Below are 14248 nucleotides of genomic sequence, written 5' to 3' on the forward strand. Positions count from 1 at the left end.
TAAAGCAGAGCTGTGGTTTGCTGCATTCAAATTACAAAATGCGAGTTTGCGCATTGAGCAGAGTTTTACCCACAACCAACAGCAGCTGTGCAAAGACCTGAGCGGTGGCTGACTTGCATTGTTTCACACTGAGCATTTCCAACAAGGCAAGGAAGTGAAACGTGCCCACACACACACACACACACACACACACACACACACCTTCCTCTGTTTCAATAGTATACTTGTTCAACACATCTAATTTACTGCAGAAGATGTTTTTCTTCAGACAGGAAGGTCGACACACTGCAACATGTACAGCTGCAGGCCGTAGTGTCAATCACTCTGTCGCTGTGTTGGTTGGGGCGCACAATTTGGTCAAAGTAAAATAGTTTATTATTGCCATATCATTTGCAATATTAAATGGAAGATCTTTATAGGATCTGTATACCTGGATACCTTGTTAAGTGTGTCGAGTAAAATGATTGGGCTGGGATATCTCTGCACCTCCAAGATCCTTCATGTAAAATTGAATTTTGACACATATTTTACCTTTACCAAATATTGCTCTTACTGCGATCAGTATGTTGCACTATATTGTGATTTTGATCAAATGTAAACAATTGTGCAGCTCTACTGTTGATCTTTTTCTTTCTTCTGTGTTAAATGGACATTGTTATTGGCTCAGTCGCCAGGGATGACATGCAGCCACTAATCTTAACCAGAAGCTAATTAATCACACACAGAAATAGCTTCTATTTCTTGAAACATGTTGTCAACAGCAGAGGTTTGCAAATAGAATCAGATTCTGTGGGAAACACTGCAACCTGCAGCCACCCGACTCCTGCTGGAGATTAGCTGTGAATTCTGGGGCCGGTGGGATGCAGCTGTGTTGTTGTGTGTTTATTATTTTGGTGTTTTTTTTTTGCTGAGGCTGGCGCTGCAACAAACATGATGACATGATCCGCCTCAACAACTGCATCCCTGGCCCAGTTTATCCTCTTAGCACTGAGAGCACAGTAAGCCAAAGCTGCGCCGCTGCAGGTCACAAGGGTGGAAGTGCTCACTGGGGCAGAGGCAGGCAAAAGAAAAGTCATGTGTTTTGGTTACAGGTAAACACAGGATTGATATTTTCATTGTATTTCTTTTTCAGGCGTTACAAAAAATGATGTGGTTGATGGACCATGTGTTCAAATACACAAACTTTGGCCTAGTGTCCCTGATCCACGGGGACTTCTTCATCAGACAGGTAAGAGACCCTCAACTGGCAGCATTAGCCGCATTCACACCGCATACTTTGCAGTACTTAGTGCCCCGGCACTTATTACCCCAGGGCACTAAGTACCAATCGCGTTCACACCGGAGTACTTTTCCCTGAGGGAAGATTACGCAAATGAGCCGCTGACGTCACTTCTTCTTCTTCTGCTTTGGGTTTACTGGCAGGCTGCAAACAACTTCACGGTGTATACTGCCGCCCGAAGTCCCCGGAGTTGGGGACTGGCTTCAGTAGAAGCTGCTGGGACTCCCAGCAGCTTCTACTGAAGCCTTCCGAGTAAATCGCCAGAATGCCGACACCTCCTCATCTCCACCGCTCCCATGTTTTTTTTTGTGTTACCATAAGTTAGTCTCTCTGCGTTTGTGCGCTGGATGAATGCTAATGCTAATAATGCTAATGCCACAAATACAATGGCGGCTTCACAAAACTTTTCAGAGTTTTACGGGGCGTGGTTTGCAATTCGCCCAGCCAATCAGAAATGGGGCACTTTTTCACCCCAGGAAAGTACCATCTCTCAGCAGGCACTAAAAATGGGGGTAAAAGTTCCCGGCACTAAGTACTCTTTTTGGTGTGAACGCAACATAAGGGGTACTAACGGAACTAAAGGGGAAAAGTACGGGGAAAAGTACTCCGGTGTGAACGCAGCTATTGGTGATTAAATACTGGGAGCAAAGAGCTGCAACACAAGAAATACACTGGGGGGATTCAAATTGATGTCAGACACTGAAGATGTATTGGTAGTTACGGCCGGAGAGTTGACCGTAATGACAAAGTCTCTGCCCAAACCAACTCTGAAGCTCTGTCCCCTGAAATGCTCCCCTTACCCACAGAAAGTTAATAATCAAACAATACATCAGCAAGACATAACTAGCTATGTTTCTTGCAGAGAAGCTGGCTCCAGAAGGCCTCGGGTCAAATAAGGTTTACCCATTTACTCATAGCATATTCATACAGACCTATTATTATCTGAGGGAGTGAATGCTTACAGCCTTGCTTTATGCATATTCAGAAGTAATAAAAGGGGGTCATGTCCTAACACAGCTGATGAAGAGAGCCTGAAAAAACAGGCGCTGGCTTATCGTCAAACAATAGAGCGTCCAAGGTCAAATAACTACTGTCTGCCCAGGAAGAGAAACACAAACTGAGGTGAGGATACAAGTGGAGAATAAATAGATGGAGACGAGTTAAATACCTTTCTAACACCATCCATCAATCAATCACATTTAAGTCGCATAGCCCCAATATCACAATTACACAGTTGTCTCAGGCGGCTTCACAGTGTGCACAGCATACAACGCGCTCTGTCCTGAGACCCTCACAGTGGAAAAAAACAGGATTAATGGGGAAACAATGGCAGAAACCTTGCAGAGAGCAAAAAAAGGAGGGTCTCACTCATGCGGACCAATATGCAATAGATGTCTTGTATAGATAAAAAATAGATAATGAAATGACAACATAGACAATCCAAATGGCAAAATGAAAAAGTGACAGATACAAAAAAGATGGATCAAAAGGTGGTTTTAGGTCTACTTTTAAAAGTGAGACATGCTGCAGTGTCTTTTTATTGGTCACACCTAGGGATGGGTATCGAGAACCGGTACTAAGTCAGTACCGGTACCTGATTGGACGGTATTGGTATACCGTTAAGCCTCTGGACAAACGGTGCTGCTATCGGTATATGAATTACGCTACTTCCTTAGTTTAAACAATTCTGGTTGGTTGGGAACCCTTATCCCGTGTGACGTATCCGGTTTGAGTACCACTCTGATTGGCCACTGTGAGCCACTCGTCATCTCTCCTCAGCGCTCTTATTATTGTGAGACTCCCGGGAGCAGACCATAGGACCATAGGGGCAGACGCAACATCTTGCTAGAAACAGCGTCTCAAGGCTTCTCAACATTTGACAACCTATTAATGATGCATACCCACTTAACGGGAAGAAAATCAGCTAACAGACGATATTAACCATTTTACCTACACGGAACAGAAGTCCAACACCAAGAGTCTAAATCAACACTTAGCAAAACGGGCTAACGGCTACTTTAGCACATAACTGGCAAAAGCGATCTTTTCTCCGTCATTTTATCGGTTAATCCAATGTCTCTGTGTAACTTTAAAATGATTACTGATAATCCATCATTACAATTATAAATAATAAACGCAATAAACGGATTATAATGGTTAGCCGACCGGAGCTTCCGGTTTAGGAGGTGCGCACGCAGCGTTTAGTTTTAACTGAATAATGGTCATGTTTACATGGATTTATGAACTGCCCCTAATTACCGCCCCCCTTCCAGAGACACACTGTCAAGCACACTCATACCTGCTTGGTATGACATTGAAAAAGTTACATTAAATACAAATAAATTACAAAAAAATGACTGTTGTTTAATCTGCACATCTTTTTGAGCACCAAATTATTGAAAAGTATCGATAAGAGTATCGAAAAATACCGGTATCGATAAGCAGTATCGGTATCGATACAATCCTAACGATACCCATCCACACCTGATATTAGGCCATCAGAGGTTGAACATTAACACGCTGTGATTTACATACTACACATATTTACATTCAGGGTGCTGCCAGGCCGGTTTACTTTCTTAGTGATGTGTGTCAAGGCTACATTCACCTTTCTTTTTTTGCTGGGAGATGAATGATTATTTTCCCTCACATTTCAACACCTTGTTTTCTCCCTGTTTATTTCAGGATTACAGTTTTTATTTAGGTCATAACTCACCTCTTTCAACCTTATACCTGTTTTCCTGGTTTTTACTGCACTATGTAAAGTGGAGCCGTTACCCATCTGCCTGTCCCAGCTGGACAGCAGATACGTTAGTGAGGCTTTCTACCAGCATTGTGTCCTCAGAGACTGTGTGTGTGTGTGTGTGTGTGTGTGTGTGTGTGTGTGTGTGTGTGTGTGTGTGTGTGTGTGTGTGTGTGTGTGTGTGTGTGTGTGTGTGTGTGTGTGTGTGTGTGTGTGTGTGTGTGTGTGTGTGTGTGTGTGTGTGTGTGTGTGTGTGTGTGTGTGTGTGTGTGTGTGTGTGTGTGTGTGTGTGTGTGTGTGTGTGTGTGTGTGTGTGTGTGTGTGTGTGTGTGTGTGTGTGTGTGTGTGTGTGTGTGTGTGTGTGTGTGTGTGTGTGTGTGTGTGTGTGTGTGTGTGTGTGTGTGTGTGTGTGTGTGTGTGTGTGTGTGTGTGTGTGTGTGTGTGTGTGTGTGTGTGTGTGTGTGTGTGTGTGTGTGTGTGTGTGTGTGTGTGTGTGTGTGTGTGTGTGTGTGACTGACCCTTGGTTATTTGGGCAGCTGGAGCAGAGCTCTGACAGGTCTCTACTCAATGAGCCAAAAGGGATTGCTTAGGGGAATTCCTGGAATATCCTAAAAGTGTTGGGAACTTTATTCAAGACAGGAAACAATAATTACTTGCAGAGCTTAACAAATGACAGAATATTATTAAACTAGTTGGCTCCAATCACAAGAAACAAATAGGATATATTAATTGTATCTAGTATAAGGCATATTGAAATGTTCTCTTTTTTGTCCCAGGCTTGCAGTTCATTTACACCTTTTATTGGATTTATTTTACTGCGAAAAAATCCAGGGAAGCTCTAACTTTTTAAATGTAATTTTAAACAGTATTTTCAGGACTATATGCGCAAGACATTTCCAAAACATAATAACATGCCCCCAACACTGCAAGCTGAGATTGGTATGCATTTTCAAAAATGCCATTTAGTTATGGACTATTAGTTACCAGCATCAGGCGCTCCAACCAAGTGAAAAATGGACACTTTAATTACCGGCTTCAGCACAATTAGAGAGAACATTTCCACACACTCATTTATACGCTGCTGTTTGTGCTTCCTGACAAAGCCTCCTCTGTCTGATATTAGCAGACAGCTGGATGGCTAATATTCCATTCCCAGCAAGTAGAGACCGACCGAATGAAGTTAAATCCTCCCATAATAAATCTCATAACCACAGATAATATCTCGACAACAAACTCAGAGCACAAACCAGTGTCTTCTCTTCAGTCTGCTCCTCTCCCAAAGTTCAATCCAACCATTATATTCACAACAAGGCCGCCAGACTGAGCGAGACATCTGTCATTAGTGGACGTGTGTTGTTGCTAAGCTATTTATGTCCAGAATTTGAATGTGTTCAATCAATTTGATATATTTAGTTTATACATGTGAGGCCTTTGACATTGTAATGAGCTGATCTGTATTGTCTGTGGAGCTAAACTTAATGGCACAATCTCCAATAATATATCGATTTAAAAATATTGCTATAACGTTCAGTAACATCACTGCTGATAGGTTGTCTAAGTTGCAAACAAAGGTAGTTTTGTTGTAAAATGAATGAACATCCCAGTCATCCCTCTTTTAGTCTTTGAGCTGCAGAAACACCGCAGCCATGGCGAGAGGGAATTACATTTTTTAGGTCATGGAAATGTGCTTTTGCCGTGGGATTTTAGGCGCTGTGCCGAGGGTGAAGCACCCTGAGCTGCGTACAGCCACACGGGCTGCAGTGGAGGAGCAGACCGAGTGGTTTCTGCCCTCTCTCTCTCCCTCTCTGTGATCCACTCTTGCATTCTTGTGTGTGCATTCTTGACATCCTTCCCCAGAATACTTCACACATCCTCACAGCTCAGCACGCATCTGGCCGAGCCTCTGCCGTCCACTCAGTGGCGTACATGTCTCTGACATCGTTTTGCACAGCAACACATCGCCGGCTTTTGATGACCGTAGCTCACTAACTTGTGGTACCGGGTCGTGATTGGACACTTTTTCCTTGTTAGTGTTGGTGTTCTCAAACTTCTGAAACATTAAATTAGAGGCACACCATAAAAAAGTTTTTCATGTTTTTTATTTTAACGATGTACAAAGCCATAAAAGGTTTATATCCTGAATACACTCAAATAACTCAGAGTTATTACTTTAGTTTCATAAAAATCTTTCCCTGCCTGAAACGCCTCCATTGTAGTCCTTTGTTTACTTCAGTAACATAGTGACATCACTACGTAACACTCATGCTTCTATTGGCTAGACACGTGATAGCTTTTGGTATTGTATATATTTTGGATGTGCTCCTAAAACTAAGCTTAACCTTTCATATTTCCTCTTAGTAATTTAACAAAGGAAGTTAGAATACCACACATTTAGTAGTTGATACCAATACCAGTTAATTCTATTATGGTAAAAAAAAAAAAACAACAATGAATCCAATGTATTTTTTACCTACATTAAGTTATTTACTACAATTTGCAAACTATTTTTTATAAGAAGTTAGATATTACCTCTCAAATACATATAATCTATATTAAAAAAACGGCATCTATAGAAGTTCTAATTCAAAGCCATAAGACATTGAAACGGCAGAAACCAAAACAAAGCGGCAGCATGTGTGTTCAGACGACACGATGCAGCCCCGCTCTGCTAATGCATTTAAAATGGCTTTTGACCGGGTCTAACTAAAAATCAATCTCTCCTCTCCGTCCCGTTACTGCTAATGCTCTGAATGTTGTCAAGGCCATCATGTTTTTTCACCCATTTCAGTCGTACTATTTTTTCTTCTCTGAGTGCTCCCCGTTGCTGCAGCTTGTTTTCATTTGTTATGATGTTTGTATGCGGACAAAAAACATCCATCATGTTAATTAGATGAAATTAGCATTTAGCCTCAATCATTGTGTTGAAACAAACTGTTAGGGATTAATGCATTTGTTTTGAAGGTAGTCACCTAGTTTTAGGGGCAAAATATAAAATGGGTATTTGCAGCCTTAAAAAGTAATTATTTGTCCATAGTGGGTTGGATTTAATTTACAGATTTACAGTTAAACTAGGTTTCTTCACATAAAATAACGGAAAACATTTGACATTTTGTATTAACCAGAGATTAGCTCATAGGTTTCCAAGAAGAAATTCTGCATGAAGAAAAATGAAGAAATTGGACTAAAGAAATCTTTGCGGATTAAGATTATAATTTTTCCCAAATAATGTTTTCTGTTATATTATGTGTCATGTATGGTTGTTGATGTTCATTTGATATTATGTCATGCTCTTTGTGAAAAGCATTTCTCTAGGGATAGTAAACGTTGAATTGATTGCTTCCTTAAAACAAGTGTTGGGGTCACTCCGTGTGTAAAATGCTTTTATTTATTTCCTTACTTTATTTTTTACTTTATTTTATTTCATATTCTGTTTTACCATATTATTATTTGTCATTTCAAGGGAAAAGTCCTCAGTCAGGATATGTCTTGATTTGTAAAAATGAAAATAAACAAAAAGATAAGTGTTGGGGATTTAAGTCCACTGACGCTGCTCTGGAAACCCTTATGGAAACGGATACATTATAATATGTTATTTACTCAAACATACTTCCTCTGTTCCCACAGGGTAAAGCATACAGAGACAAGCAGCTGGTCTACCTGAAAGACCACCTAGAGAAATACTACCACAACCGCGACAGGAAGTGGATAGTTCTCTTCCCGGAGGGCGGCTTCTTGCGCAAACGGCGGGAAACGAGCCAGTTGTTCGCCAAGAAGCACTCTCTCCCCCACCTGAACCACGTCACTTTGCCTCGCCTCGGGGCCACACAAGTTATCCTGAAGACGCTGTGTGCCCAGCAGGAGAACGGCAGCGTGGGCAGCGAGACTGGAACCCTCAACAAGACGGGTAAATAAAATGCTTTTTATTTGGCACTCATGATTACTAAATCCATTCACAATATTGTTTGTGGGATCTTTAGCGTTTGTTATGATCAGGACTGTGTCAAATGAGCTGTATTTTTGTGCTATTTATCAATCTAGATTGTTTTAGTCTCAGTTGATAAGTGTTGGAAATATCAACCATTGAGATGTCTGACTTTTCTTCTAACTAGGATGAAACTATGGAACAATAATGTTTTTTCCAGAAATTAGCCCCCAGTTACTCAACAACAGTTTTTTTGTTTAAACGGTTTTATTTCTACCGTTTTCATCGTATCACAGCGCAGGAGGCAGCATGAATCTACTCATGAAGGATGCGCACGCTCCCTTGTCGGCTGCTGTATTTCAGAGAAGAAAGGAAATACATTTTGAAATAAAAAATGTAGCCGCTTTTAGCACCACAAGCCAATTTCCAGCTTGTTCGATTATAGTCGGGGAAGAGCAGACACCCCTAAGGCTGATATCTCCAACACTCAGCACCACACACCAAAACAATCACATTTATGAAGAGCATTACAAAAAAAACTGGGTGTACCATCCCTTTCTAGGTTTGTTTTATGGTCATTTTATGCCTTAAATGGAAAGTTGTAAGTAAAAGCTCTTTTCCACTTTAATAGCATTGTCGGCCCCGTTATCCCCAACGCCACCAGGGTGCCCCTCTTCCCTCAGCACTGACCTTCAGTCATGTTTTCTAGGCTTTTAAAAGGCTATAAATAAATTCCATGCTTTCTAAAAACAGCATTTCCATAAATATCATCTTAAGTGGTTACCCCTGAAATGACTCCTTTTTGGGGTTTTAGTCCCCTGGGTCACATCACATCTGTAAAAAAAAAATAAACTGCAGGCCACACACTCCAGAGGTGGAGCTGCTGCACTCTTTGCTGTGAGGGCATCTTTTTTTAAACTTATAACAAACAGCCATTGATAAGAAATGTTAAATGGATTTTGAGCATATTATATTGGACTTGTGTGGATTATTTTTCATATTTTTTAAAGGGGACCTATCATGCTAAATGCACTTTTTGATGTCTTTTATACATAAATATGTGTCCCTGGTGTGTCAGGGAACTCACAAAGTGTCAGAAAACAAAACTCTCTCTTTTCCTCCGTACCCAAATCTCTAAAAACGGGGGTACAACGGAGCTGATCCAGATTTGAGTCCGATATGACGTCATATCGGAAATGTGGACCCACGGCACTATCAGAAACGTTGCTATCAGAAACAATGCCTGACGTGTTTTGGACGTAATATGGTCTTTGTTTACATTAGCAAGCATCGCTAACACTCAGAGCTAACCTGTACTGGAGAGAGTATGTGTAAGAAGCAGGATATAAAAAAAGGTACTCATCATAGACGTGTTTTTATATATTTGTATATATCGGAGACATTATATATCCCTAAAATTAGCATAATAGGAGACCTTTACTGCTATTCCTGGGGTAGTCTAGCAGATGTTTTTTATTCCTTTACCTTTGCTCTCTAAACACTGTACTGCAGCTCTTGATCAGATGAGATCTTATGTTGTCTAGAAGGCCAAGGATGGAGCATACTTTGAACATGAAGCATTAAATCATCACTGTCCTCTGGGGGTCCTGGTTTCAATGAGATGGAGAGGAGAGGGGTGACATAATTCACTTCAAGGTCCCTGAAACCACAGCGGTGAATTGCAGGAGAGTCATTTTTCTGTCTAGAGACCAGTCCTAAATACGGCCAGGAAGAACATTTAAATCTTTTGAGAGGGAAATCCTCAACACTTGGTTTTATTTGCACATTTCTAAAGACATCATCTTCACTGGTCGGCAATAAATAAATCCTTGTTGGTTTTTCATTCCCCCTTGTCACATTGGTTCTTAAAATAAGACACAACTGCCTACTGACTTTGACAAGAACACTTCTGCCTCTATATCCAAGTGTTTTTCTTTATATGGACGGAAATCTAGAAATCATACCGTTTCTATTTGTCAGCAAAGTAGCTGATGCATTTTCTGAGAAAGGTCTTCCGCTGAGGAGAAAAAACAGTTTGAGACGTGTCCATCCGTGGTGACGTCGGCGGACCCACAGAAAGTTGCTATCAGAAACAATGCCTGACGTGTTTTGGACGTAATCTCGTCTTTGTTTACATTAGCAAGCCTCGCTAACACTCAGAGCTAACCTGTACTGTAGAGCACATGTGTTTAAAAAGCAGGAAATAAAAAAAGAACTCACCTTGTGATAAACCTGCAAGAGAAAAAGCATTTGAGCTCCATACTATTTCAGAAATAATCCTTGACGTGGTTTAAACAGGATGGTGTTTTATCACAGCAGAATTTAACTTTATCTCCGGTAGAATTCTGATCAGGCATTAGCTCCGCCTCCTCTTCTTCTTTTTTTCAAGCTAAGGACCCAAGATCCGCGTTTCTCTAACAGGGCTGCAAAAGAGGGGTTTGAGCAGTATGAGGCATGGCTACAATGGGTGATCTGTTTTAACTTCACAGACATGTTTTGTATAGGTATGGCCCTACAATATATTTTTCAAATATAGCATGATAGGTCCACTTTAAGTGGTCAGTCCTTGATGCATACTTGTTGGTTTCTCATTCCCCTGGGTCCAATCGCGTCTTCAAATTAGACAAAACTGCCTGCTGAGTTGGATAACGCTTGGTTTTACATTACATTACATTGCATTTGGCTGACGTTTTTATCCAAAGCGACTTACAATAAGTGCATTCGACCAAGAAGATACAAACTTGAAGAAATAAGTAGAATAAGTACATCAGGTTTCATAGAGCCAAAACATTTCAAGTGCTACTCAACTAGCTTTAGATAAGCCAGTCCTTTATTAGTATATAAGTGCTTTGTTAGTCATTTTATCGCTCGAAGTGGAGTCGAAAGAGATGAGTTTTCAGTCTGCGCCGGAAGATGTGTAAGCTTTCTGCTGTCCTGATGTCAATGGGGAGCTCATTCCACCATTTTGGAGCCAGGACAGCAAACCGACATGTTTTTGTTTATTTGCAAGTCTGCTACTTTCTCAATGTCTACATCTTTAAATGGATGCAGATCTAGATTTTCTTACCATAATCTTTGTTGGCAATGGAGGTTATCATTTTTTTTGAGAAAGGTATTTTCGATCAATTGGGAGAAATTGCAGTTTTTCCAACACAAATGCTGCTGATCAGCAATACTGAAGATAGGTGGGATTTTCTTTTCGCTGTACCTTATTTTAATCGGATTTTCTGCACCTTAAACCCCAATGCTTTTACGCCACAAATACTCATGGTCAAGCAATACGCTGGATATGTCACATAAAAACTACGGTATAATAAGATAACCCAACAAAACAAAAATGATTTATCATACTTCTGGCTCGCACTATCGTTCTCTCTAAACGTCCAAGGCCTTTCATGTGCAGTAGCTCATAGCCCCTCTGATGCAGAATGACTTGAATGCTGTTTTGTGGCTGCGTATGAACTCCTGATGGATTCAGCGCACTCAGGACGGACAGCTAGCAAGGACATATCCGCTGAATTTTACAACAAGTGTATTGGATTAAAACGGCTGACTGACACCTTTTTAACTAAGTGAAATTATCCAGATAACACAGTAAACCCGCTTCTTGGAACCGTCCCCAGTGAAAAAGCACAGCGTTAAAACGGACATAAACACACAGATGCAATGAGTCCCTCATGTCCAAGCTCACTCTGTTTACCCAGCGGATTCTCCTGGCTCGGGTTCAAAATCAATTTTAAGGGCGTTCTGCGTTAATAGTAATTTGGAGAGACTTTTGGGCCAGCATTATTGAGAAAGTGGCTTTAGCTAACGCAGCTCTGTGTCCGACTGCCTCAGCACTAACAGCATGAGGCTGTGTGTTGGTCCCTCTGCAGGACAGTCTGTCAGGAGCATCTCTTTAATCAGCCATCGTTACATTTCAGGAAAGACGAGCACCACTTCATTTATGTGCTAAAATATGCTGTATGTGCAAGATTTCGTTTTGCCAATCAAGCAGAAATCCTTTACAAAGTCAACAAACACTGACGACAGCAGTAGTTTTGTTTATGACCTCTGGCAGGAATGGGATTTTAAAAACATTTTAGACATGCCAATCCTTGACACGTCACATTTGATTTCCCCCTGCTTTTGTTTCAGTCCATCTCCCACTTCTTTCTTTATCTCCCTGTGTCCTCTCCTCTGTTCCAGCAGCAGGATGAGGGGAAGCTGGTTGCTGCAGTAGGGCTTGTCCTTCCATTTGAATCTAGCTAATGGCATTAAAACCTAGGGCAAGAAAACACACCCCCCTACAAGAGCGCTATGTCCTGTGTGTGTGTGTCTGGCTGGCTGATCAAAGACACAGCTCTGTCTCCCTCTGACCCTCCCTGATGCTCTGCAGCGCTGCCCAGAGCTTGCTGACTCACTCACAGACAAATGGGCCACTGGGAGGAAATAGGATTTGATGTAAATGCGTGTGCCACTGTGTATCAGCCATGCAATGTCAACCGGTCTAAATCATACTTGCCAACCCTCCCGATTTTCGCGGGAGACTCCCGATTTCATTGCCCTCTCCCGGTTTCCTCCCGGGGTCATATTTCTGTCATATTTCTCCCGATTTCTGACAAAATCAGATTTACTCAGGACTGTTTCCACTCGGACTTTAATACAGCTACACCATTGTTTGGTTTGCATGGTAGCGCTTCTCTTTAGTAGCGCGCGCAACTGAAAGTCTGAGAGGGTGAGGAAGATAGTCACAGCAAACAGAACAATCCTACCCTCTTTCCTGTAAAATACAGGTCCAGCCCACACATATGGTGCTACAGGCCGCAAGGCAGTGCACTTACAACTACAAGAAGCATGTTAATGTTAATCTAATACAGCTCCGGCGATCCACTAGCGATCCCCCCCCCCCCCGCGGTAGTTTTGGAAATGCTCCCGATTTGTGAGGTCTCAAGGTTGGCAAGTATGGTCTAAATACACTGCTTGGCACGGATACAAAACACACGGGTCACCAGTGTGGCTCACAGCCTGCAGAAAGGCTCTTTGTGCAGCTATATGATAAGGCTATAAAACCGTGTGTGTGTGTGTGTGTGTGTGTGTGTGTGTGTGTGTGTGTGTGTGTGTGTGTGTGTGTGTGTGTGTGTGTGTGTGTGTGTGGTGTGTGTGTGTGTGTGTGTGTGTGTGTGTGTGTGTGTGTGTGTGTGTGTGTGTGTGTGTGTGTGTGTGTGTGTGTGTGTGTGTGTGTGTGTGTGTGTGTGTGTGTGTGTGTGTGTGTGTGTGTGTGTGTGTGTGTGTGTGTGTGTGTGTGTGTGTGTGTGTGTGTGTGTGTGTGTGTGTGTGTGTGTGTGTGTGTGTGTGTGTGTGTGTGTGTGTGTGTGTGTGTGTGTGTGTGTGTGTGTGTGTGTGTGTGTGTGTGTGTGTGTGTGTGTGTGTGTGTGTGTAGTTGGCAGGTATGCAAAGTTCACAGTTGTGAGTCATTAAGGGTGGGAATGCAGCGTCGTAACACAGGTAAATGTGTATGATAGCACCGACCAATCAGAGGCAATTTTAGTCGGTGGGTGGATTTCAAGTGTTGTAATTGGCCTGCAGAGTGGCCTGATAGAGAGCCAGAGATCTGCCAGTGTGCTTCCTTCCTCTAACTGTTTACAGAAGGGCAGGGCGTCTCTGATGTCACTTTAAATTACCACGGCTCCTGTTATTACAGTATTGTTTGTCACAGCAGCGATACCTTGGCTCGGCGCCCCTGTTCTCTGGCGGGCCGCTCGTGGGAGACGATGGCCGGCTTTCAGCACACTTGGACAAATATCTAGATCCAATTACCCACACAGGGACCGCTGGTGTTAGCCAGTCTCCTCAATACCCAGGCTGCCTATCAAGTCTCTCTAATTTTGGTATAAATTAACCAGCAGCCTGTGCCTCAGCGTTTTCCCTTCCAGTATAAGTTAGTTCGTTTGTTTGATACGATAAGATATGATAAGATATACGTTATTAATCCCGAATTGGGAATTGTTTTCAGTTGTTTGTTTGTTTATATCCCCACTTGCTTTTGCAGCTTTTCTTCCAACACAGTTTACGTGGTGACTATATCGAAATATGCATTTACATTACTCTTAACAAAACACAACCATCACACATAGTTATGCAATGCTACTCTACATAAAACATAAAGAATTGCCATAATTTAGGTAATAAAAATACTGGTTTCAACTGACTCTAACATAAATATCACTTTACATAGAAGGCCCTATAAAACCCTCACACACTATAGGAGATTATAAACAATTAAAGTGTTTTCAAAAATGCTTTCGCAGCAATTTAGATTTTT

At 41.8% G+C, this 14248-nt stretch overlaps 1 protein-coding gene across 1 annotated transcript in view; it reads left to right on the top strand.

Annotated features, from left to right (window-relative positions):
• Positions 1–14248, top strand: part of lpgat1 (lysophosphatidylglycerol acyltransferase 1) — a 50635-nt gene that overhangs the window by 17508 nt on the left and 18879 nt on the right. The window contains exons 4-5 of the mRNA XM_034135596.1: positions 1133–1228; positions 7647–7926. Coding sequence (XP_033991487.1) covers positions 1133–1228; positions 7647–7926 — 376 coding nt within the window. The remainder of the gene's footprint in view (positions 1–1132; positions 1229–7646; positions 7927–14248) is intronic.

Source organism: Trematomus bernacchii, unplaced genomic scaffold, assembly GCF_902827165.1.
Source record: "Trematomus bernacchii unplaced genomic scaffold, fTreBer1.1, whole genome shotgun sequence".
NCBI classification, from domain to species: domain Eukaryota; kingdom Metazoa; phylum Chordata; class Actinopteri; order Perciformes; family Nototheniidae; genus Trematomus; species Trematomus bernacchii.